Genomic DNA, 26,493 nt, shown 5'->3' on the forward strand with positions numbered 1-26,493 from the left:
CAGAGATGGAGCAGGCCGACCACCAGCTGGCCTAGCCCAAGGGAGGTAAGGCACCCGCCGGAAAAGGGGAAAAATGGTGGACAAAAAAAATGGCGGACAAAAAAAATGGCGGACAGCCTTGCTTGGCGACCCCCGTGAAATGGTCGATCGACCCCAAATGGGGTCCCGACCCACAGGTTGAGAACCACTGCTTTAGCTTAACCTTATATTCTTGTACTGACATTCTGGATGAATCATATTGCCCTTGGCCTAAATGTGATCGGTTTGTTGTTTTTTTCCTTAGGGTGTTGTAATTGTATTTATATATTTGAAAAATATATACAGCCATTTGTATTGCATAAAATAATCCCAGGTGGCTAACAAACAAATGAAAACAGAAGCTTATGATATGCAGCCACTGATTGTAAACCCAGAGTGATGTGGGCCCCCATTATTTAACGAATCATAATTGGGAAAGCTGTGACTGGATGTGATATGTGAATCCAGTTTCTCTCTACCTCTTTCATCTGAACAAGCTATCCTTACCTTCAAATAATTAGCTTCTTGAGCTTACTTGGTAATAAATCAATGGACCACATCCCAGGTGAAATGAATAGGCTTCTGCTCACCCAATAGACTGTATTGTTCTCTCCCTCTCTTGTGTTTCCCAATTTGTCCTGGAACAACCTTCAAAGCTAATTTCAGGGGCAAGTGGGGGCCTGGGAGGGCATGTTCAGAGATAAAATTATTTTTGCTTGCAAATGCTGTTTATTCATTTGATGGACAACATTCCTTATCTTTAAGGGAAGAATTTGGAGAGAAGATTAATGAATGAATTATAAACAGATTCTTTCTTTAGATGAGTCTGTTCTACCCTAAATACAATCGGGCCCTCTATTCTGACATGCTTGGGTAAATCCTGATGCATTTTGGTCACAAAAGCAAAGAAAAGCTAGTATTAATATTTAGGCATAATTTCTTGCTTAATTGGGTAAAGTTACAAGGCAAAATGGCAGGTTTTCATATTGAGCAGGCCTGGTTGAAACAGGTGAAGGAGGATGTGTCCCATAATTCTTCTCAAAACAATTTGGGGATAGTTTGTGGGGATTGAGTGGGTGCACTGCTTTAGAGAAACAAAAACAACAACAACACCTGGACAGGAGCCTGTCTTTATAATTTCCTATTTTATTGCAACCTTTTCCATTCATCACCCCATTGTCCTCCAATTCTATACACACAATCACTACATCCTGAATGTCCTTAGAACAAAAGCCATCAAGACAAATTAGCTTATATAGGTCACTATTAACAGAAAAAAACTCCATCTGAATACTTTTGATGGTTGGTATACAGTATAAGCTGGCAGTAACTTCAGGGATGAATTTGATGGTAGATTAACAGGAAATCCCGAGGATGATATACAGACCAGTGTATAAATTCCTATATTACAACAATTTTACCATATATTCATAATTAAAGAGCTTTTTTATTGCACTTGCTGGAGGAACATTTACAGATTAGCTGAGGTATATACAGCTTCTGAAATGAGCTTTAGCAAAAAAGAAATGGATGGGCTTATCCTAACTTGAGGCATTGTGTGTTGAAGCTGTCACCCTCTTTGACAGCTACAGCTTCAAGTAGAGCCTGTTTCTTTTGCATGCTGCGAGAAGACTCAAGTTCGTACATGGTTGTCAAATTGAAGAGAACACTCTCATGGAGGTAGTGTTTAGGATCCTGTTGAACAATCCCTTCCAGCTGACGGAGGGAATCCTTCAGTTTTCCCAGATAAAGAAGACAAACAGCAGCGTTGTTGTTAGCCTAGAGAAAATAGATATATTAGATTTCTTTATGAAATCTAAAGGAACCACTCTAGAGAAAATGCAGCACATTTTAAATACTTTTTTATCCAAGCTTTGATTTTGGAAGGGACTTGGATGCTGTCTTCATTGCTGAGAATTCTGGGAGTTTATATTTCAATCCATATGGAGGGTTCCAGATTGGAGAAGGTTGAACTGTATATTACTCTGCATCATTCCAGTGAAGTTCACTAAACAAATTCTGATTGTGCTAAGTACTGATACTTGTTACCTCAATGTATACAATTATTCCTCGACTTACAACCGGATGCTTAGTGACTGTTCAAAGTTAAGGCAGACACCCTAAATGTTACTTGTGATGTGGTCCCAAAGTTATGATGGCTGCAGTGCCTTTGCAACTGTTTGTCCTTATAACCAACTACTTATCTCCCCGCCATCTCCCACATAGGATCTCTGCAGGCCTTGAGCTTGGTCCAAACTCCACCGTGCTCCACACCCTTCTCCTCACCCACATCATCCATCACACTTACCTTTAGAAGATCTCCTGAGCTTGGGTTAGGGAAGAAGGACAAGCTGCTTCATTGCTAGGCTGCGTGGCATGATTCTGAAAATGGTTGCCATTTTCTGAGCAGCCACAATTCAAAGTGGCTGCCCTGAAAATTGCAGCTTCTTTCAGGATCATGCCATACTGTCTAGTAACAGGGTGGCTGGCTTTTCTTCCCTAACACAAGCTCTGCAGCATTCTGCAGTGCTCTGGAGCTTATGTTAAGGAAGCATAGCAAGCAGTTCCATTGCTGGACCACATGACACAATTCTGGAAGTGACCACCATTTTTTTGAGAAGCTATAATTCAATGAGGCCAGAAGAGTGGGAACTGGAGCATGGTGTACTTCAGGAGATGGGGGAGGCCTTGGGAGGTCCAGGGCAGGGCCAATGCTAGGTCTCCCAAGGCCTGCCTCAGGGCCCCCGAGGCACCCCATGCTTCACTTAACAACATCAGGAAGAATAGGGATGGGGCATTGTAAGGTGATCCATGTGGGCGCTTCACTTAACGGCTATCATGACTCATGGCAGGTTTCATTATAGTTGTTGGTCAAAGACTACCTGTATATCCATACTGTATTATAAATCACACATTAAAGGACAATATATTTTTAAAGCCTATGAGCCATTGCTATATATTTAACATTAAGATTTCTTACCACAGCATTCGATGGATCAGTCTTCAAAATTTCTGTGAAGAATTTGTGAGCTTCTGCAAAGTTATTCTGACCAAGATGGAGAAATGCTCTAAAACATAATAAGAGTAAGAAGAAGAGAAAGAACGTGTGTACTCTTTCAGAAAATGACTCAGTTATAAAAGAAACTACATTCTTGTTTTTTCATACACATGAGCATTCTCTCAGTTGATCTTCATAAATTAATCTTGGATCTAAATTATAATTTAGAGTTCAGATTAAACAATGCAACATGAAGCTATGGCTTGATAGAGTAGCTAATTCATACATTATGAAGAGGTGACCATAAGTTGAGTTCCAACTTACGAGGGAGTTCTTCAGCAGATTCTGTTTCCTATATATTTTTTGCAAATATGTTTGTGACCTTCACAATTTTAGATAAACACTTAAAACATATTAAATGAGTACACTTCAATAACTATTTTTTTTTGTTCACAGACAAGAAGGGGAGCCACGGAAGCTTCCAATGAGTGATTTTAGCTAGTTTCTTTGATGTTCTATTCCAAGAGCAAGCATGCATACTTTTTGGAAGTGCTCCCAATAATGCTGTACAACTTTGAGAAACTAGGAACTGAAGGAGAGAAGGCTCAAAGTGAGGAAGGCATCTTCCTCTAGTATGTATGAAATTCGTCTAGTATGTATGACATTTTGCTAAGCACAACTCTAGATCCAATACATTCAATGTTCCATGGAGTTAAATGGTTCTTCTTAGTAGCTATAGGTAAGTCTGCACTGCAGCATTAATCTGTAAAGCTGATACAGGAGTAAATTTGCATGTGAAAGTGGCTAGAACACACACACACACACACACACACACACACACACACGTCAAGGAAGACAACTTGTAATAAGGTTTTGTTTTTTTTCAGGGTTACACTATGTCATACAAATCTCATAGGCTGGTAGGTGCCAATCAGCTTTTCTTCTGGCAGCTGAGGTTACATAAAAGATAAATGAAGGGAAAGGGGTATTCTCTTGGGCCTCTTAATGTTCACAGTGCATTCTTTGCAAAATCAGGTCTAGGATTAATTTGGCATTTATGTCTCCCACCTGTTCATTAAAACCATAATTTGGTTCTTCAGTCCATCCAATTTCTGAGCCACTTTTTCAACATCTTGAAAATACTTTTCGGCCATTTTAATGTCTCCAATCTGGATAGCACATAAATGGTAAATAACAGTTAACTTCTATTAACAAAGCACAAGAGAGACTCATCAATAGGTAGGTCTTCATAAATAAATTACTTTCAACACTATGGAGCAAAAGAAGAGAAAAATGTAACATACAGCAAATATAAACACCAACTCTAACCCAATCAATACATAGGTAAAATTAGTGGTTTGGGTCAATATTGATTTTAATACACGCACACACACACATACACTCTAGGTCTTAAAGTGTGACAATGTGCAGCAGTGGAAGATACTGATTCTCAGAGCTATCTAGCCCTTGGCTCACTCCAATTACATCAAATCTTAAATAGAAATTCTTTAGAAATAGCTCAGTAATATTCAAGAAAATATTCCAGAGAACCAAAACCCAGATAAATTTGTTCACAAATTTGTTCTGACACAGAAGTGTCATGAGATATGGCTATTTAGCCCTTTTTATTTTTCCAGTTAAGGCACTTCGTTCCTACAGTATCTTGTTCCTAGTGCTGATTAAACAACCTTCCAGTTCTTATTCCAGGCATTTTATATAAATGTTTATCAGTGGCCTTTGAAAGCCAATACATTCCTCCATTTACGAACACACTACTCTGAACTGAAAGCGGTTCTGAGATTGTTACAAGAGACATTTCCTATTAGACACAGGGAAGATCAGTTGCTTCTCAAAGTTCAGTAATTTGAGAAAGGTTTGATGTCTGCCCAAAAGGCAGCAAGAACAAATCCACAGTAAATGTCTTATTCAAATGGTGTATATCTGCGTCCATTCTAATTTTCCCATAGACTAAATGAAGTGATTTTCCTTCCTTCAAACATCTGGATTTCAGTGGCTGAGATCTAGATGGACCAAGTTTTCTGAAAGGAAAGCAGGTGGGGTTTTAATTACTGTTGGCTCAGTGGCCTATATAGAGGGTCAGAAAGCGAGCAGGAAAATAATTCCAATTTCCAGCACAATTTACTGCACGCAGTGAAAAAAAAGGGTATAAAAAGTGGGTCATTATGGGCTACAGTTTTATTTGATTATTATTTTATCCTTGCTGCAAGATGGAGCTTATTGCTCAAAGGAAAACAGCTTCTTGGTTATATATTATGGACTGCCAAGGGCTTTGGGCAGTCCCAAACAGGCAGGAAACTCAAGAGTCTTTTCAGGTTTCCAGAAGCATGATCGTTGAGCTACATTCAGTTGGAGACTTTATCTTTTGTATGAGGTCTCAAGATCTGATTGCTTTGGGAATATTACAAGAGGAGACTGTATAACAGCCTAAACTGGAATGAACTTCTGCAGATTCCAGAGGAAAATTCTGTGCAGAGGCACTTATACCCTTCTGAATTTTCTGAATATTTTTTGCCACTCTTTTTCACTGTGGGTCCTACTGACAAGAGAGTGAATGAAAAATAGCAGCAAAGTTTGCTGCTTGTTTTAGTGATCTATCATAGAATTTGCCAATCTAAAAAAAGCCTCATTCCCCCTTAGATTCTCATATTGGTACTTAGATGTAGACTTTGACCTGGCCATCCCAAATCCTGAATTTGTTCTTCATCTATTCTCTTACATTTCTTGCTTAACAACCACAATAGGGACCAGCAACTCTGTGTAACACGGCTGTTAAATGAGAAATCACCACGACTTGTGATTTTACTGCCAGCTCTCCCCTTGACTTTGCTTGTTGGAAGCTGACAGTGTGAAGTGTGCAATTACTGATCATGTGACTGTGGGATGCTGTGACAGTCATAAATGCCTGCTGGTTGCGAGGCACCTGAAGCACAATCACAGGACTGCCGGAAATGTTCTAATGGTCATAAGTGCAATGACTGGCCGTAAGGTTACTTTTTTTCAGCACTGTCATAACATTGAATGGTTGCTAAACAAGGCAGTCATTAAGTGAAGTCTACCTGCATAGACTTGCCCGTATATTTGAAATCACTTTCTCCCTACTACGCCTACTTGCACTATGGAGCAGTGTATAAGATTAAGGGCTCTCGCTAAGAGCTATTGCTACTTGCAGTTTTTTTAACGAATGAGAATATGGCCTGATAATTCACCTGTAAAACGCTGTGATACAAGGCAGAATTTATGCTTCCTTTAGTGATGGCAGGTTACCCAGATCCTAAGGTAAAGAACCCCAAACCATGACATTATCACTTCAGTGCTTAATAGCTGGAATGAGAATCTTATTAGGGAATGTAGTATTTGGTTTCTATCTGACATAGTTCTACTTTTGATTCACCTGCCCATGGAACATTCCTTAAGAACAGTGGTTCTCAACCTGTGGGTCGGGACCCCATTTGGGGTCGATCGACCATTTCATGGGGGTCGCCAAGCAAGGCTGTCCGCCATTTTTTTTGTCCGCCATTTTTTTCCCCTTTTCCAGCGGGTGCCTTACCTCCCTTGGGCTGGGCCAGCTGGTGGTTGGCCTGCTCCGTCTCTGCCGCTTGCCAGCTACGCCTCGGCCAGCGCAGGGGGCGGAACCACACATGGGCGGCACTCCCGGGCAGGGAAAGTCCTTGACTTACGACCAGTTGGGTAGTCCTCGACTTACGACCGGTTTAGTCCTCGACTTACGACCGGTTTAGTCCTCGACTTACGACCGGTTTAGTCCTCGACTTATGACCGGTTGGGATCGCGGCATTAAAAAGGTTGAGAACCACTGCTTAAGAAGGTAAGAGGATTATCCAGGTACTTTTTGGCAAACCTGTATAAGCATCAGTATTCTTCTTGTGAGCCATGATTTTGGACTTCTATTCTCCCATCAATCCTGTTTTTACTGTTTTTGATGCTGGAATAGCCAAGGTAAGAATGGCCTGAATATCCCTATTAGTTATTCTGGGGTTCTTTGTGATTCCTTGGGTGATTTCATGCTGTGCACTTGGGAGTAATTTTGAACTATTTTTATTGTTCAAAATCTTTGTTTCCTAAGTTACTGAACATGAATTGGTGGAGCCCCAACATTTTAGAACTGATTTTGTAATCTTTTCCAGGCTGATACAGTGAGCATCAACTACTTCATATGAAAGATCTTTGAAATATCTTTTCATTGGGACATATATCCCTGTAGCATCTGTGTTGTGAGAACTTCACTGTGATGATGAGAGCTAATATAGGAGACATAGTGCAGAAGAGGTCCACGCCAACTCCGGTTGTCTAATCTAATGAAGTATATACTGTGCACATCTAGCCCTAGTTATTCTTTTAACTGAATATGGGGGGTGATGACCTTTTTATACTGGCACATCACTTATTGGATAAAATAAGAGAAACAAGTTGGCAAATTGTTTGGGGTATACCTGGAGAGTCATCACTGTCAAGAACTTATTTGGCAGTTAGGATCTGCAAGATAGGCTCTTGCATGGCCCTTTATCTGGCACAAAGGAGACAGTCTTCCTTTCCCTTGCTCCCAAGCTATGGGATGTGTTCCCTGACAGGATGTACTTCGATTCCCACTCTCAAAGAATTAAGAAAACAATTAAAAACAGTTCTTTTCAACCAGGTTTTTAATAGTTATTTGAATTCATGCTAGTTTGATTTACATTTTTAACTTTTAGCACTGACCTCTGTGGTAAGAAAATTGAAAGCACACATCAGATTAGAAGGGCAAGATATAAATCTAACCAGCCAACCAACTAACCATTTCCTCTCTCCCTCCCAATTTCACAATTTTGCAGCTTTTCTTGTGCAGACTGCACACAGACATGGCCTCCTGGCAAATGAGAGGCGGCTTCCGTGATGCCACGATTCCAGACCCCTTTGTAAAGCCACAGGCTTTTCAAGTGTTATTGTTCAAGGTTATGTAAGCAAGCCAGTGGGTTTCTTGGGCTTTGTCTTCAATTCTATTGCACTGGAAGGAAAAGGTCCCACTATGACAATAAAACCACTAATTCAAGAATGTCCAATAATCTTTCTTCCCCCAAGGCCCCTGATAAGAGCAAGAATTGAGGAAGACCGGAGTCCCTTCAGAGCCTGTTAACACTGTTCTATGAATTGGACAGACAAATTGTTCCTCGGAGACATCAGGCAGTCTCCTTGCATCCTACCCAAGGTTGGGAATCTTGCCTTTCAGCAAACCAGCCTCTGATGGCTCTTAGTAGAGAAAGAGCCGAGTTGAGAAGTCAGCTCCTCTCTTCAGAAGAGTCTCCTAAAGGGAACCTCGTCTATTTTACTTGATGGATTGCAACTCTGTTCGGCAACGTAAGAGGACACAAGCAGTTTTTCCAAGAATGATTTGACAAATGTTTTAATATTCTGCCTGCGACAGGCTATTTTCAATGTGAATCACCTAATGATAATATTCTTTTAATCAAAAGAAGACCGTTTTTTGTTTTTTTTTTAAAAGAGTCATTTCTTTCAGCTGATTCCCTGCAATTGCCCTGATCCAAATGCTACAGATTCCTTAGGTGTAGTTGCCATCTAACCCAATTGTAGAGGCTGGATTTCATTCTTCATGGCTTGGGAACAGGACACTTGGAAGACGACTCCTCAGCCTCAAGATCTCCTTCTGGATTTCCTTCTCAAGAGCCTCCAAAAGGGGACTTTCTCATAGGTCAGTGGTGGCGAACCTATGGCATGGGTGCCAGAGGCGGCACTCAGAGCCCTCTCTGTGGGCACGCGCGCCGTCGCCCCAGTCCTAGGCCTTCAGCTGGGTTTTATAAAACCTTTTCGCTTTAGGCCTCCGCCACCGTGTGCAAAAAAAAAAGGTTCAATGAATCAGTCAATTTCAACTTCTCGTGGGGAAAAAAAGATCTTGCAAAGTTGGAATTGATTGAACTTTTTAGTCCCACCCAGTCTGCCCTTACCACTACAGCCACACCCAGCCAATGGGCCACACCCACCCGGCACCCGACGATGCATAAGTGGGTTTTGGGTTGCAGTTTGGGCACTCGATCTCTAAAAGGTTCGCCATCACTGTCATAGGTCATATCCATCCCTTATCTTAGTGTCATTCTGATGCCGGGCCAAGTTTTCCTTTTTATTTTTCAAGAGCTTTAGTGCTTCATCCCAAAGCTACCCTTCATAACGATTTCACAAACTACAACAGCTTTTACCAATTACAACAGGTTTTATTACTACAGTACTCTGAATGAGTTAATTTCTAATTGTCAGCCACCTTCCAGAATTTATTACAAAGTGCCTAATACCTATTATTCAAAACCAAATATTAAATTATTCAATAATCAAATATTAAACTCTTCAATTTAATTATAAAAATGAGGAAACTCTGAAATATTATAAGATTATAAAAATATCTCGGGGCCTTCTTGGGAGTCTCTACTTGTGAAGAAAGTGGATTGTCGCATCCCATCTTACAAGTGACTAAATTTCAGCTGAAACTTCTTGAAGATTTATGGTCTGATTCAGTGTTACTCCATTTGTAACTGACTGATTCAGTGAACTGTCAACAGCAAGCTAAATATGGCTGAAGTAACAAGGGGCAATTAAATATCCCTTCTTGTGTTTGTTATTATGCAGAAAATAGAACTTTTCTTTTGGTGGTAAAGTCACACGGGCAGAAAAGAAGAGAAGCACAGATTTCATGCTGAAGACAAATGTAGCATTGATCTTTTTAAAAGCACCAGTGCCACAGGAAACCAAAATATAAATTTTCCTATCAAAAAAGTTTGTGACAGAAATGGAAGCAGGCAAGTGAGACAGCACCTCAGGCAACTTATTGTTAATATTTGCTTGTTACTGTACAGGAATGGGAGAAATGTTAAGGATTTTCTTCCTTTATGTGAAAATAATTTGGCTGGCTGTGTGAACCACACACCTTGCCTTGATTAGATGATGTGGCTAGGGCTGCCTGTTGCTAAGAGGGCAAAAGGGTCCTTTTCTTTCTCTTGAGGACCACTACAGAGAATTTGGCATTGCAATTTGGGGAATGAAAAGTTACTTTCATGAATTCCATAGAAAAATGTGGCGTATTTATTACACCCCATTCATCATTCAGTGTCTGTGTGTTTATAACAGAGTGGAAAATGTCAAATACCCAGCACTCTTACTGAATAGGGAACAGCTAGTCTGCAAAACAATGCTCACCAGATAATTCAATGAGTTTACAGAGTTTGTTGTTTCAACTATTACATTTTCATTCAATAATAACTGACAGAGTGCTCATTACATTTAAATTGTAGGTATTCTGGAATAGCAAGAAGTTAGGTGGACAAGCTTAGGAAGTTCTCCCTGATCTGTAAGAACAGTCACCTCATATTTTCTTCTAGACTTATTTGGTACTGATGCAGCCATCTGTTTTACATCTTTCAGCAATACTTTGTCATTATTTTTGTTTCACGGAATGGCAGAATTCACACATCTAACTATCTAAAATTCGGGCACTTTAAAACCTCTCCTATGTTGATACTAATGTGATGGGGCTCAGCAGGGCTTTCATGTGGCATTATTCAGAATCAGGTACATACCTGCAGGAAAATCCTTCCAATTCCACTCAACAGCTGAGGCTCTTGCTCTGGGTAATATTTCATGACGGTGTGATATGTCTCCACAGCAAGCACATAGTCCTAAGGGGTAAAAGCAAGCACAAAAGGGGGAGGGAGGCAAAGTCAACATTTATTCTGTACTCCGTATACCTTAAAGTGAGTAAAGCTGCAGACATGCATGATAAAACAGATGGAAGCAGAAATCTTCAAAATGGGAAGGACACCGTGCCTGAAAATATAATGACAAGATTTCCAATTTTCCTGGCACCTAGCAGAGGGAGCGGACACACGAGAAGAGACAGCCCCATGTGGGAGAGATGTTTCACTGCTTCTATTGCAGGCACACAAAGCAGCCCCAAAGTTGAATCAAATTCAGGGAGGCTTCGGCAAACAACAGTTTTACATCTGCCAGGATCACAATAAGCATCCTTTGGCTCTTTCCTTCCTCTCTCTCCCTCTCTCACAAAGACATACACACGTGTACAAACAGGCACACAGACACAAATTGCTCCTTATCGTTCTGCAAGGGAAGCAAACCTCTTCTATGGTGCCAACTGCTCTGTCGGCCAGATTTCCAACACTCTGAAAATTATTCATGCTGGGAAAATAGCCACAGCTTATGTGTTGCTTCGTGAGGGAGCCGTTGCTACAGCTAAATGAAGGGAATTTCAAATGAGCTCAGCGGAGCTGGGATGGGGGGGGGGACTCAGTGAAAGAGTAGGAACCCCCATCCTCCTCCTTTTGATTACTGCTCAATGCTTCTGAAGAACGCCTTTTTAAAAAGGGGGCAATTAGGAATGTCTGTCTGTTCATCACGTGTAAGCTTCCTGATGGAGCTATCTTGGTCTCCATTTCAATGTGCGTCTTCAAAAATTCAGTTAAAAAAAAAAAAAACCAGAACAAAAATCACTTCGGTGCTGGAAAATTATAATTCTGCAAACGTATTTTCAATAGTTAAGAACACCAATGAGGAAGCGGTATGATTGGGCTCCTATATTCTTTTATTTTTATTTATTGTGTTTCTAATCTGAACAGTTCTTAAACTCAGGCTGGGTTAGAATAAAACACCACAAAACAGGCACTGATCGGAGATTAAAAATTAAAGTACCCTGAATGGGAGCAAATACAGAGAAATTCTATTATAGAAAGGGCTTCATAGTTCTGCACACAGGCCTGGAGGTAACAATTCTGCAAATACCTGGCAGGGATCCTGTGCCTGCCTGCCTCTTGCCCCTCTCCCTCACACCCTTCTGTTGTTCCCAACATTGTATTACACGCTTCTCTGGAAGGTCCAGGTTCAGGTGTGGATCTCTGGCTAGCTGCGGTCATAACAGACCTGGGAGGGGAGGGGAGGCTTCAAATGCATTCTTCAGACACAGAAGCTCCATATGCAGTAAGGTGCCTCCTGCCATCTGTTCCTCTCTCCGCCTTTCTCCAACAGAGATGCTGCCAGATGCAAAGCCCTAACACCTACTCTGCTTTCAGGCAGACTCACCAGCTTTTTCCACTGAGGCATGGCATACAGGGATACTCCAACTGGGGGTGGAGTATGAGTATGAGTAGTATTTGGATAAGTCAATTAATGAAAATTACAAGTACAATCGGAAAACTTTCTCTAATCCCGCCTTTATTGTATAAATAACTCGCGGTAATGAACATACACAATACTCCTTCCTCCTCTTATTTTCCCCACAACAACAATCCTATAAGGTGGTTTGGGCTGAGAGAGAGTGCCTGGCCCAAAGAAATCCAGACTAATGTCCCTTTTAAAAAAGGATTAAGGCAGCACCAAAGCGTTCTTTAAAATCCAGTTACAGTATTGATTCCCAGTTTTAAGGCCAAGGCAGTCATAAAATTTTTGATTTGCCCACCCCCATCTTCCTTGCAGCCTGCTTTTTCCTGTTTATATAGCAGGGGCAAGAGCCATTCTGCAGCCAAGCCATTCTGCTGTAACATAATCGTATACAGATTTATGTTCTATGCCCCCTTTATATTAGAAAGGTGAATCTAAATTAAAGGGAAGTAGTTAAGCACCAGCCTTACACTTTACAAGAAGAGACCGAGTCTCCTGTTTTAATTGGTTGATAACAAAGACCAGAGAGAGGTGGAAGGAGAACAAGAAGGTTAGATGACTACAAAAATGCATCTTTTGCTCTGGAGGTCTCATATTTCAGCATTCAAACCCATACAATTTGTTCACACAGTTGTTTTCCAACTCCACTCCACATTATGATTAATACGGAGCATATTTTTTGTAGTGTGATGAACATAATTTTTTTTATTTATGAATGTGAAGATAGGCAATGAATAGCTTTTCTCATTTTAAGCTGTGAGCCCTTTCACGTAAAGAAAGCATAATCTAATTTCTGCATATCTCTTTATTTCCTGAAGCCAGGCTGTGGTCTTTGCTCTCTGCGTCTAAATTATATGCTCCTGTTATACAGGTAGTCCTTATTTAGTGACTGCAATTGGTGCAGGAAAAATAGTCAGTAAGTGAACTATGTGCCTCTATGTATGTGTGTACGTGTGTTTGTGTGTCTCTGTGTGAGAAAGATATGCTTCAAAGATTGCTGACTGTTGCCATCTCATTCAATTAAAGTCCTTTCATATAGTGCCCTGCGCCTGTCCCATTTTCCCCCCTGTTCTGTCCCCTTACAGGACAGAGAAATTACTTAAACAAGCTAACTCTTCCTGAGCTGCTTTGCTCCCCAGGGCAGTGCTAACTTCAAGTTAACAATCTCAGCTCTATGACCTTAAATTAGAACCTGCCAGTTAACACCTACTGTCTAAAACTGACCAGATCTTAATCAGTTTTACACTGAAGCCTTTTGTTGTCATAAATGTGTCCATTCATCGGAAAATTAATTTTTTTATTACCATTTATTACTGTTTCATTTGTCAATGGACACTATCTGAGGCAGTTGCTAAATGAGGACTACTTGTATTAGAGTTCATAACTAATCAGTTTATCAGGTATCTCTTTTAACAGAATGTGGAATGTAATATATTTTGATTCAAGCAAAATATCTGGTTAAGCACCAAATATCGAGTAATTAGTTAAATGTGGGCTGAGTAGCATGTTGATTAACTGAACACATAACTAGCTTGAAAATCATACTCATGGTGTCTCCTTCAATGCTTTTATCACCAGAGATTGGCTAGAGATATTGAATAGGGTGGCACAAGTCTCAAGTCCTTTTGGTGCTAAGAAGTGGAAGAAATAATTATTAAATTTCATTGAGTGAGACAGCTAAACACTAGAGGAGAGAAATAAAATTCAAAACAATCTTGGTGGGTTTGAGGAATGAGCTGAAAGCAACCAAATGAAGTCTAGCAGACAAATCTGTAGTTCATTTAAAAAAGGAAAATCAAACTTATGGGCATGGAATGGGAGAATATTTGGTTTGATAATATTACATATGAAAAAATATTTTTGAACAATAATTAATTGTAAGGGATGAATCAAAATTGTGAGATGTGGCAAAACAGACCCGATTTTAGGCGATATCAACTAAAATATAACTTTCAAATCGTGGCGGGAAGTTGCACGGCTTTCTTCTTCTACCTCGAATACCGTGTCCAGTTCTGGCCACCACGTCTGATGGAGGAATCAAATAACATGGAACATGTTTTGAGAAGAGCTAACAAAGATGACAGGAGATGAAAGCAGCCGGATAGCTTTTGCTTTGAGGAAAGACATCTGAGGAGGGATATGATAGCGTCCTTCAAATATGTGAAAGGACGTCATGCAAGAGACCAACTCCTGTTTTCTTGTCTTCTAGAGTTTAAGACACAGAGTGATGCATTTGCATTCTGGAAGGCAGATTCTGACCGACAGAAAGAAAAAAAAAGTCCTAAGAGTAAAGAACAGTTTGACAGCTGAACCCGAAGGTTGAGGGACCAATGGCCCAAATGACTCCTTCCAATGCAGATCACTGCCCAGTTAATAAGATATGCACTTTTCACTCATCTTATTCTTTATTCTTAGTAATTACTTGTGCTTTTTATTAGAAAGAAATTGATTTCCCAATTCATAAGAATGCAATGTATGCTACTCCCTGTTGGGGAGGGGAGGGCAGGCTGTCACTAGATGGCAGCACACTGCATTTTACAGCAATTCCAGGAGAAACCTAATTTATTCATGACACATTAAATTACAGCTGACAACTAAATGACTTCTTTGGAAGAAATATAAAATATAAAAGCTGCACCAAATTCTTGTAAATATACACTCCTAATTATTTGTACTTGTCTGATTTCAAGTCCTATTGGCATGAAAATACTGTTTTATAGGAATTCTAGACAGTGTTAATGTTAATTAACTTTATTATCAAGCTATTTTTAAAATGTAAAAGAAATGCAGGAAAATATTTTCCGCTATTATATTGGGCCTATGATTTATGCAGAAAATGTTAATTTTTGTAGAAGTGCATTCTTGTAATTATTGTAACTTTGCAAACTACATCACATCATTAGACAGTTATAAATTACAAAATTCTCCGACCAATTGAGTGGATTCCTTAAGAATAAGGAATGGAGACTCCTTCCCTTCCCCACCCTCCACACCCTCCAGATGTGATCTGAATTTGATCCAGAGAGTTGCAACTGCAGGAGAACTGATGGGAAGGCAGCAAGGAGAAGTCTACTCATTAGATATATATATATTCCAGTAGGTACTCAGCATCAGTAGTACCAACTGCGGCAGATCCCATTTCACCCAACGTCAGATATGCTACAAATCATATTTCCACTGGGATTTTGCTTCCTACCATGATGAAGGTACATTTGCAGAGAACTACAACACTGAAAGTACCTTTGCTGCAACTTCAGATGATGTTGGAATATTTGCCCACCCATCCCCTCAGCCCATCACATTTATTCTTCTGAAGTTAAAGAAATGTTTTGGGAGCTGTGAAAGGGAGTATGAAGGGCCTAAATAAATAAAAAAACAAAACAAAACCCAACAACAAGGGTACAGTTCCCTGAATTGTATTAATGCCTCAAATTTCAGTTTATCGTACAGGTAGTCCTCGATTTACAACAGTTCATTTAGTGACCATTCAAAGTTACAATGTACTTGAAAAAAATGATTCATGATTGTTTTTCACACCTACGACCATTGAAGCATCCCCATAGTCAAGTGATCAAAATTCAGATGCTTATGACCATGGCGTTACAGTGTCCTGGGGACATGTGATCAGCTCTGCGACCTTCTGAGAAGAAAAGTCAATGGGGAAGCCAGATTCACTTAACAACCATGTTACTAACTTAACAGCTGCAGTGATTTGCTTAATAACCATGGCAAGAAAGGTTGTAAAATGGGGCAAAACTCACTTAACAAATGTTCCACTTAGCAACAAAGATTTTGGGCTTAATTGTGATCGTAACTTGAGGACTACCTGTACTCTTTTGAATGTATTATGTGAACTTTGCTCTTGGTGGAATGAGTGGATGGAAAGTAACTCCAAGTTATGACATGCATTTGGCAATGTCTAAAGAAAGTTGTAGGGAAACTAAGAAAGAGCTTAAGCACTTGAACATTATGCAAACCAAGCAGAAAGCTAGATTCATAAGATGGTTTCAGAAATCTGCATTCAGAGATGTCTTTTTATTAAAGTCAAGATTGCATTAGGATACAAAGATTGAGCTGTGTGAAGGAACAAGCAAACAAACATAAACAAAAAACCTATACACAAGGGGGGAAAAAGCCATATGTCCAGCTTCTACAAAAAAGAGACGCTGTAAGAAAATTAAATACAAAGAAAAAGAACCGATTCTGAAATGTGTGCATTTCAGAGCCATTTTTTTTCACACCTTAAACCTCCTAACTCCAACTCTTCAAGGAAACCTTTCTGTTTAAAATTATTGTCCCTTCCTGACTTATTTTGCTAAAGCATCTTTTATCAATATATACCATCTAATCTCTCCAACTATCTATTCCCCAAATTAGTTGGGATGGTAACGCCAGGATTCCTACGCCGCTGAAAATTCCAGGGTCTATAACACAACACCTATCTGTTTGTCAAATGCCACAGAATTTTCATCCAAAGGTAGATAATAACTACTCCTCTGTGATGGATATAGTAGATCTGAAGACTACAGATTAGACAACTTGCTCAAGAGAGCAAAGTCTACATTGTGGCTACCAGAGTATCAAAATTGCTTTTCATAGTTTACTGAGGGTTGTTAGAAACAGTAGTGCATTCCAAGGAAAATGCTCAAATAGTTGCATTAAAATAGAAACACAAGAGTACTAGCCATACAAATGGCTACTGAAAAATAGTAGTTTTCGATCTATCAATCGTTAGTTTGAAAGGAAACAATTCCATGCAGTAGGCTGTTTGCAGAACTCACCACGGCTAACTTACCGTGGGACAAACGTGCCATGGGACAATTCAACAATTCAATTCTTTAAAATAATTTTAAAAAATATTTTAATTTTTGTTATTCACATTTCATTTTGTCCCTCCTCTGGCATCCTCTCTTTAATGATTCTATTCCACCATTTCTTCGATGTTGGTGTAACTCTTGTCCTGCAGTGAGTTGGCCATAGTGAGTTGTCCTGAGGTGAGTTGTCCTAGACCTGGGAAATGGCTGTAAATGTACTTTCATTCTTCCAAAAGAAGTTTGGAAGGGCAAGCCTACCATTTATTTCTTTTTTGCAATTTGCAATAGTGTGCTCAAGTACACTAGAAATCCTCTTCACAAATAATTTGTTACCCTGTGTAAGCTCCATACCGCATTTTCCCGAAAATAAGACCGGATCTTGTATTAATTTTTGCTCCAAAAGACGCATAAAGGCTTATTTTCCCATCAGGTCTTATTTTGGGGAAAATACAGTACTAAATGCATCCATCTGGCTGACCATCTTAACTGGGGTTTCTTTTTGGGGTGTGGCTTATACTACAAGCGTCCTGAAAAAATCATGCTAGGGTTTATTTTCCAGTTGGGTCTTATTTTCGTGGAAACACGGTATTATAGTCGCAACTGCTTTGTTATACTGCTATTTGTTATACTGCTATTATACTGTGAACTATTTTGTGAACATACAAAATAGTTCACAGCTAAGTCCAAAGATCACTACTCCTTGACTTCACAACAGTTCATTTAGTGACCAAAGTCCAAAGTTACAGCATCACTGAAAAAAGTGACTTATGACCATTTTTCCACACTATCCAGCATCCTCACGGTCAGATGATCAAAATTCGGACAGCTGGCAAACTGACTCATTTTTATGACGGCTGCAGTGTCCCAGGATCACGTGATCACCTTTTGCGACCTTCTGACAAGCAAAGTCAATGGGAAAACCCGATTCACTTAACAGCCGTCTTACTAACTTAACAACTGCAGCGATTCACTTAACGACAAGGTCATAAAATGGGGCAAAATTCACTTAATAAATGTCTCGCTTAGCAACATAAATTTTGGGCTCAATTGTAGTCGTACGTCAGGGAGTACCTGTAGTGCTCTAAGTGAGTATATTTCATCTGGTAATCATATTGGCAACTGGTAATCATGAGCCATCTTACCAGTTGCCAATTCAAACACATGTAAGAAGTACACCAAACAATATGATTTGCAAAATTATATTAGCTGGCTACAGTATTTTTATACTTTTTGTGATGGCTGCTGATCTTGGGGAGTCTACTGGCAGCATAAACTGGTTGTAGAGAAGTAACAGAGCTCTATGACATTTTAGATTCTGAATCTGCACGTAGTCTTCTTTAAAGCAGCTGCATCTTTCCCCAAGATTGTGAGACAGACAAAGATCCAGATGCTTTGAAAGAGATGTAGAAAGGGACTATGTCTCTGTGCTTCCAAGCAGCTTTTTGGACTCAAATCTGAAGTGCTGAACGGTCCTCGAAGTTCATCTTCCCACTGTGTTTTGAAGGAAATCTGCATAAATTGACAGATGGGAAGAAAAATGCTTCTCTGGACAGATTCGAAAGCCTCAACTCCCTCCAGGCAAGAATCAAAATGCAGCTGAGAAAAGGAAGTAAAGGCTGACAGCATGCTCATTCATCTATATCTTGGAGGAAATTCACAACAAATCATGTTTATTCTTCCAAAGTGACACTAGCCACCGCAAAGGGAAACTGAAAAGTAGGGAGATTCTGAATAGCAGCACTGGTCAAATGCAGCTTTTTTTTTCTTCAGCTACTCCTCCAGGAAAAGTGTTGTCATGAATTTTTGAACTAGTCCGTAGCCCTTTATTAAATTAAGACACTGACCTTAGTAGGGCATCTGAACAAATTAAATGAGGGGATATTAATTCACTTGGAGACTAATTTTACTCCTGCAAGAGAAACTACAAACATTCACAGAGATTTCAGCTGAAATTTACTCAACCTCATAGAGTCCCTATAGATTGCAGAACAACCTGGTTTAGCTTGGGACTTAAAAATGGAGACCAGTGCTATTACTATACAGAGAAGTGAAAAGGAAAAAAAAAAGTAAAGTAAAAAGAGAACAGTTCTGGAGATTTGGGGTGAAACTGATTTGTGAAACAGTCCTCATGGATATTATCTGTTGCTGTTGCTGTTGTTGTATTATTAGCAGCCAAACATTTCTGTGCTTGGGAGCATTTATAAAACAGGAAAAGTATTGTTGCATTTTCTTTTCCAACGGCAATAGAAAGAAATGGAGATGCTGCACGATATGTATATATTAGGCTCCACCACATCTGAATCTCAAATCAACGATAGTGTGAATGTCTGCAGGACAAACAATATTGGAACACAATTTGAATAATGGGTGCCACTAGATTTAGGATGTGATCTGGACACAAGGGATGTGTTGACCCTGCTACTGTTTGAATCAACGTGTTCTTGATTCGAAATGTATTCTTCCAAGTCGGCTTCCACCTCTTGCCAACAAATACACAAAAGCCAAACAAAACTGTGGCAGCCTGTAAATCCAGTCCTTTTGTGTTGCCAGTTCTCTCACCTCCAAAACGATTTCGGCAGGAACCTCCAGCTACGCCCCACATGACCGCAAACGGCAATCTACCTTCTCTTCAGCCTCTCTTGACATTCTACTCGAGTATATATGGTAAATCTGCAGCAAGAGCACCCACCTACCTTCATCATTAGCAGGCAGTTTGCCGTGGAGTACATCACCCGGCCCAGACGTGACCTCCACAGCTGAACAGAGGCTGTAAAATGAGAGCAGCTTGTGAATGTGCACAAATAAATTAGAAGCTCTTTCCCTAGCCATCAATTATCGGTCATATGTATTCCAACTGAAACAATTTCCCCTCGTTAACATCACCACATTTTGAGCACAGTGTTTCTAACATTCTGCCATGTTGCTCTGAAAAAACCTGCACCCATTCAATAGAGAGAGGCTTGATTGGGGAGAGGAACAGACTGTCTGAATAAATGAAGCATAATACAAAGCTGGGAAACAACCTCTCCGCTCTGAGCTCTGGCAATTCTGCAAGGAAGCAATCGTTTAAGAGAACAAAAGGCAGGGAGGAAGACAAAGAGAGAGAGACAGAGAGAGAGACAGAAAAGGCACACACCAAGTCATTAATTAGGACTACTGATGAGCAATCATCTGATTTAAGCCATTAAATGTACACCCTTCCGCTTCTCTTACTGACTGATGCTTAAAAACCAAAACAAAAAAAAACACGACTTCATTTTTGGCAAGGAGCACGAGGGTTTCAGGGCTATCTTGGTCTGGGGTCTTGCACTTATGTGTTAGGCTTAGGAGACTGGAAAAACCTGCCAAGCTTCTCTGCCACTCCTACGCTACAGCAGCTCATGGGGTTTAAAGGCTGCTGCCTGTAGCACCAGCCAATTTCTCACTCCCTCGGTTTAGAGGCTGGCTCCTTGTGTGAGAGAACACATGGCTCATGGAGATCTTGCAGAGCTTAAAGGGATCAAAGGCTGCCCTGCCAGGAAAAAGGTGTTTATGATGTTGCAAAATGAACACTCTGATCAAAAGGGATTTTTAACATGTCCAGCAATTCTAGGTGCACTTAGGAAATTCCACCCATTTCAGTGAAAATTGTTTGTTTTTTTTTAAAAAAATTAACATATAGAATCAGGTCACAAATCTGACTGCTTTCAGACATCCCTATACTTGCGTCTTGTCTGCTGTGGGATAGGATGGCAAAAAGGGCTGTGGAAAAGAATAGTTAGAACTGCAGTGAAACAAGCATCACTTTTTTTTCTGCCTGTTGTGAAATATTTTTTTTACTTGCTTTACAAACCTTTTTTGTACGCGTTACCCAAGACTAGCAGAAATGTATTTATTCCGATTGATTCAAAAGTACACTTTGCCGTTAGAGTTCATGTAAATATGGACAATTTTGAAAATATATTCTCCAATGTATTGGTAAGCAACAATGAAAAAAAACCCCAAATAATATTTTTTGTCCAATCACACTGCAAAACAAACAAACAAACAAACAAACAAACAAACTGCAAACCAATAAAAATGCAGACCCCTGCTCATGCCTCTACAGAAGTCACCAAGATTAACACTGGTGGGAGTTGCATGAAGGCAGTATAAAACGGGGGTTTTTAATGGAGCAAAACCTTTAAGAGGTGGTAAGAATCTGAAAAGCTCTGTGTCCTCACAAATTAGTAAAATGTATGATTAAAAATATAAAAACAAGTAAGAATATATTATTCAGTTCTAACTAAAAAAAATCTGCCATCTTATATAAGGACAATAGATACTATCTGCAGTTCTTAATTTTAGGCCATATTTTTGTGTATTTGTCCAACCCTCTTTTCTGTATTTCAAAAAAAAAAAATGTGGGTATGAGATAGGAAGGAAGGAAGGAAGGAAGGAAGGAAGGAAGGAAGGAAGGAAGGAAGGAAGGAAGGAAGGAAGGAAGGAAGGAAGGAAGGAGATGGAGAAAGAAAGGGAGAAAAGCTGCCAAGAAAATGGTGCAATGCTAAATCTTTTTCTTCCCACTGAACGGAGAATGAGATGCAGTTCTCCTTTACTGAGGAGAGGCAACGCCACAAGCGGGCTTCCGCAACACTTACTTAGACCAGCAACAGGGACATTATGCTGCAGATCTAATCCCATAAAAAACCGAGGCTGTTTTCAGTCATAGTTCGCAAAACAAAAACACAAAGGGCTTTCTTCAGTGAAGTTCACAACCAAAAAAAAAAAAACAACACACGCAGAAAGTTCCCTGTAGCTCAGAAGTGCAGCCGAGCCCCTTGCAGGGAGAAGATCTGATTGCCCTTCTCAGGAAGAGATGCCATCAGTCCTTACAAGTGTCCTCTGGGCAACATTAGGCAGACAGACAGCTGTAATGCCACTGCACTCCAAGCACATAACAGCCACTCACAGATGCTTGAAGCTCGCTCCCTCCCCGGCTTCCGCTGGCTGCCTTTCATCCCTGGCCACGCCAAGCTCTGCTCAACTTAGCAAAGCAGCTGTGGCGAAGGAGAGCGTGAACAGAGAGCCGGAGCATCCCAGACAAAGGACAAGGGTTCTCCTTCAGGTGTTGACTTCTAGGTGACTTGGGCTCCATGATCCATAACTCTAATCAACGGGATGTTGCAGGAATTACAGTCCACTATTATAGAGCGGGAAAGGCCGGTCTAAAGCTCAGGGAGGGAGCAGTCAGAAAATACTCCAAGCAAGTTTGGGTAGAGATAGTGAAGTGGTGGGATGGGAGAGACTCCAGATTTAATGATCTCCCTTTTGCCAAGAAGACTTGGTAGCTTTGTGGGGAATGTTAGAATGTATGTAGCTCACAATCTCTTTAAAACGGCATCTCTCAAGGTAGCAAGCTTTATCTAGCCCACTGCTGTTTTTACCTCAACTTCTGGATCTTGAAGCCTTGCTCCCTTCTCCAATTTCAGAGGGATAGCAATTATTTGGTGAATATGGCTATTGTCAGAATCACTCTCCTAATAATTGGCTCATATATTCTAGGAGGGTAGAAGAGGGTAATTTCTACTTTAGGGCCTTTTAGCATTGCTGCAGCATTGCTATTTTGTAAACCGTGCGAAGTGGAAATAAAACTGTCATTCCATATAACTCTTATTATAGAAGTCTACTCTATATAACAATCTCAAGATAATTTTATATTGTGGCAAGATATATTTGCTCATTAAAAAAAAGAGACCGCAATCATGCATATATTTACCCAAGAGTAAATCCCCACAGAGTTTACTGAGACTTTCTTTGGCACAGACATGCTATAGTGGATGGTGCTATCAACCTCATTTGAGATGATGAGATCAATTTCCCTAGCAAGGTTTTATAGGATTGTAGCTCTCAGTCAGCAAAGGTCACCCTGTCTTAAGCAGCTTTCAAAATATCTGGTCATCACAGTCCCATCATCAGTGTATTCATCACCTTTACATTTTTTCCCCTTATTAGTGCTATTGCACTCTGCTGGTAAAACAAAATAAGCATATTTCCAATGCCTGCTAATCCCAAAGCAATTCCAGGTTGCTGGTTAAATGACACTTTTTATTCTTTCCAACCACTTTCTGTCGGCAGTGATTTTCATAAGAAGATATAAGACATGGCTCTTCAAACTTGGCCCTTTTATGACTTGTGGACTTCAACTCCCAGAATTCCTCAGCCAGGCACGCTGGCTGAGGAATTCTGGGAGTTGAAGTCCACAAGTCATAAAAGGGCCAAGTCTGAAGACCACTGATATAAGATGTTCTAATCGTGGAGCAGTTACAGTATAAAGTCTTTCATTTCTCCTTTCTTTTATTGCAGTTCTCTTTTATCTTATGTTTCATGCTGTTTTAATGTTTTAGACAAAGTTCGTCGTTTTCTGATTTTGGATTCTTAATTTTTCGGCATTATATGAACATGACAATGACTATAATAGGGTCACTGTTTCTGAGGGATTTTTAAAAATAATTTGGTAGGTCACTGATCGTATTTCAATAAATTTAAGCTTGAATCTTGCCAGCCAACTGGAACGTTGGAAAAAAAATATGTAATGGGGTTTAATACTCTGGATCAGTCATCAACAGACTATGTCTCTGAAAATAATAATAATAATAACAACAATAATAATAACAACTTTATTGTCAGTTTGAATGTACACCAATCGGCATACATCAAAATGAAATTTCGTTGCATATAGCTCTTAAAGGGCCACCACCTCCGATATACACTCCTTGTCTGTGGCCAGCTCAAGTTTCAGATTGTCCATTATAGTCTCTAGGGAGCAAACGATGGCAAACAGGACAGATGGAAATGGAGCTCCATGTGGATTAGGCCTCAAATTAGCTTGTATTCCTGCACGACAACCTCGCCTCCTTTCCTTTTTCTGATCCTGACTTTTCTATTCTGAAAATAGAATTGGACCCAATTTGGTGCAGGAGGAGAAGAAAAAACAAGTTTTAAAATAGCAAATGGAAGAACTAGCCCTAAAATGGGCCAGGTTCAGCTGTGGACCGAAAAGAAAAAAAAAATCTAGAAAAATTCCACCAAATAATCTGGGAAAGGGCAGCAATTTGGAAAATCACTGCCTGCTCTCTTCTCCTCCCTCCTAATCACATGACCATTGTGGTCATGTGCTTTGTGTATTAAACATATGCACAAAGAGCAAAAAAACCTACCCAAAACTTTTACTGTTTTACACGGAGGGGGGGAAGGGTGCCCATTGACACCAGGCACTCAACTCATTAGCCAACCACAAACCCCTCACTTCTTGCAGGCTGCTTATGAGGAATAGCTGTCCAGAATACAAGTGGGAAATCTCACAATAACTCCTTTAGCCAGAAAGACTGCACAAGCCAAAATGATTGCACAATTGGGCAATACATTTAGCAAAATCACTTGATACTAAATTGACAGCTTGAAAAAAACAGGTAAAAGAGCTGTAAAGTTGAAAGAGGAAATGAAAGAAGTTAAGAAGATGGAAAGCTCTGTAAAACAAGTGTCTGGCGATTTAAAATGAATTAATGACAAAGTGGAAATTCTGGAGAGGAAGTCAGAATTTATAGACTGGGAGTTGGAAAGAAAGTTAGATAATTTGACTGTTTTGGAATTAAGAAAGAAGAAACTTTACTTGAGATTTACAGCACTTCCAGAGAATTCTAGTGAAGATATTAGAGAAAAAAGTTATTAAAGCTTTAGCAAACTTTTTTGGACCAGAATGAGGAGGATTCAGGGGCAGAAATTGATAAAATATATAAAATAAATACAATATTTGCAAGAATAAGAAATGTTCTAAAGGATGTCTTGGTGTCCTTTGTCAGGAAGAAGACAAAAGATCAAGTTTTCAAGCAGACTGAAGATTCATAATACATATGTAATTGTACTTAAAGAAATTCCTGTTAGAATTTTGTGTGAGAAAAGAGTAAACTTTTCTGACTGACAGATTAGGAAAGGATTCCATTTCAACAGGACAAAATAGAAGGTGTGATTTTTACTTTCAAACAGCAGAGGTTTCAACTGAAGTATAATGAAAAATATACCACACTGATTTTCTTAGATGCAGAAAAGGCTTCTGACAATTTGAACTGGGCTTTTTTGTTCAGAGTTTTGGAAGATATGCACTTTGGAGAGAATTTTATAAAATGGTAAGATCAATTTATACTTCACAGAAAGCACAAATAATTATTAATAGAAATCTAAGAAAGCCTTGTGATACACAAAAAAAGGAAAAAGGTAGGGATGCTCAATCTCTCCTCTCTTGTTTATTTTGGTTCCTTTAAAGAAAATTGTAATATTAATGGGAGAACTAATAGAATTTGGTGCATCAGCAGGTTTTAAAATCAACAAACAGAAGACAAAAATTATTATTTATCTAATCTGTATCCTGCCTTTATTATTTTTATAAATAACTCAAGGCAGCAAACATACACAATACTGCTTCTTCCTCCTATTTTCCCCACAGTAACCCTGTGAGGTGGGTTGGGCTGAGTGTGACTGGCCCAAGGTCACTCATTTGGCTTTCATGGCTAAGGTGGGACTTGAACTCACATTCTCCTGCTTTCTAGCCTAGTGCCTTAATCACTAAACCAAACTGGCTAAGAAAACTGGTTAAGAAAAATCAGAAAGACAGAAAATCAACAGAATTGACGAATAAAATGGGTTTAAAATTGAGAAGAAAGTAAAATATTTGGGTATCATTATGAATTGTGTGTTATTTCAAAATAACTATTAAATGGAGTGAAGTTAAAAACACATGTTAAGATGCAAGAAAATACAACTGTCATTGTCGGATAGAATTTCTGTGATAAAAATGAATGTCTTCCTTAGAATGATGTTTTTGTTTTAGACAATACCTGTTTTGATAACTGCACCATTTACACAGTGGCAGAAATTTGTGTGATAGGGCAAAAAAAACAAGTTAATTATAAGGTGTTATATAAGATGCAAAGGAAAGAGGAGGAGTGGCTTTACGTGATTTAAAACTGTGTTTGGCAGCTTGCAGTTTGGATTGGATGAAACACTAAGCATTGCTGAGAAAGAGAAGGCTGTTGGAGTTAGAAGAACACAACCTGAGATTTGGGAGGCATGGATATCTGTAGTTTAATAAAGTTAAGTTTAATGTGGATTTTAAAAATCATTATGTTAGACATACCATATGGAGAATTTGGAATAGATACAAACGCAGGTTGTGTCCCAAAACACTTCGGTAGCTCTCAGCACAAGAAGCATTTTATATATGAGAAATTATTGGCAAATATAAATAGCTAACCTATTGTGAGATGTTAGAGTGAGCCCCTTATATAAAGCATGTCACACAGCAAGAAAAGCTACGATTCTTAGAATATGAACTGAGCAATAACTGCAGATTTTCAAATACAACATAAAAATATCTGGGGGGAAAAGGGGAGAAAAGAGAAGGAGGCTACTAGAATGCTTTTTCCTATTTTTTTTCCTTTGGGGGGGTTGTTCTGTCTTTTT

At 39.5% G+C, this 26,493-nt stretch overlaps 1 protein-coding gene across 1 annotated transcript in view; it reads right to left on the reverse strand.

Moving 5' to 3' along the window:
• Positions 1 to 1,144: 1,144 nt before the first annotated feature.
• TRAPPC12 (trafficking protein particle complex 12) overlaps positions 1,145 to 26,493 on the reverse strand; it is an 86,697-nt gene continuing 61,348 nt past the window's right edge. Inside the window, exons 9-13 of the mRNA XM_015823297.1 lie at positions 19,710 to 19,783; positions 10,612 to 10,710; positions 4,085 to 4,185; positions 2,999 to 3,086; positions 1,145 to 1,797 (exon numbers count right to left, since the gene is read on the reverse strand). Coding sequence (XP_015678783.1) covers positions 1,555 to 1,797; positions 2,999 to 3,086; positions 4,085 to 4,185; positions 10,612 to 10,710; positions 19,710 to 19,783 — 605 coding nt within the window. The 3' untranslated portion in view covers positions 1,145 to 1,554. The remainder of the gene's footprint in view (positions 1,798 to 2,998; positions 3,087 to 4,084; positions 4,186 to 10,611; positions 10,711 to 19,709; positions 19,784 to 26,493) is intronic.

The sequence above is a fragment of the Protobothrops mucrosquamatus genome, unplaced genomic scaffold (genome assembly GCF_001527695.2).
Source record: "Protobothrops mucrosquamatus isolate PMUCROS unplaced genomic scaffold, P.Mucros_1.0 scaffold1826, whole genome shotgun sequence".
Taxonomy (NCBI): domain Eukaryota; kingdom Metazoa; phylum Chordata; class Lepidosauria; order Squamata; family Viperidae; genus Protobothrops; species Protobothrops mucrosquamatus.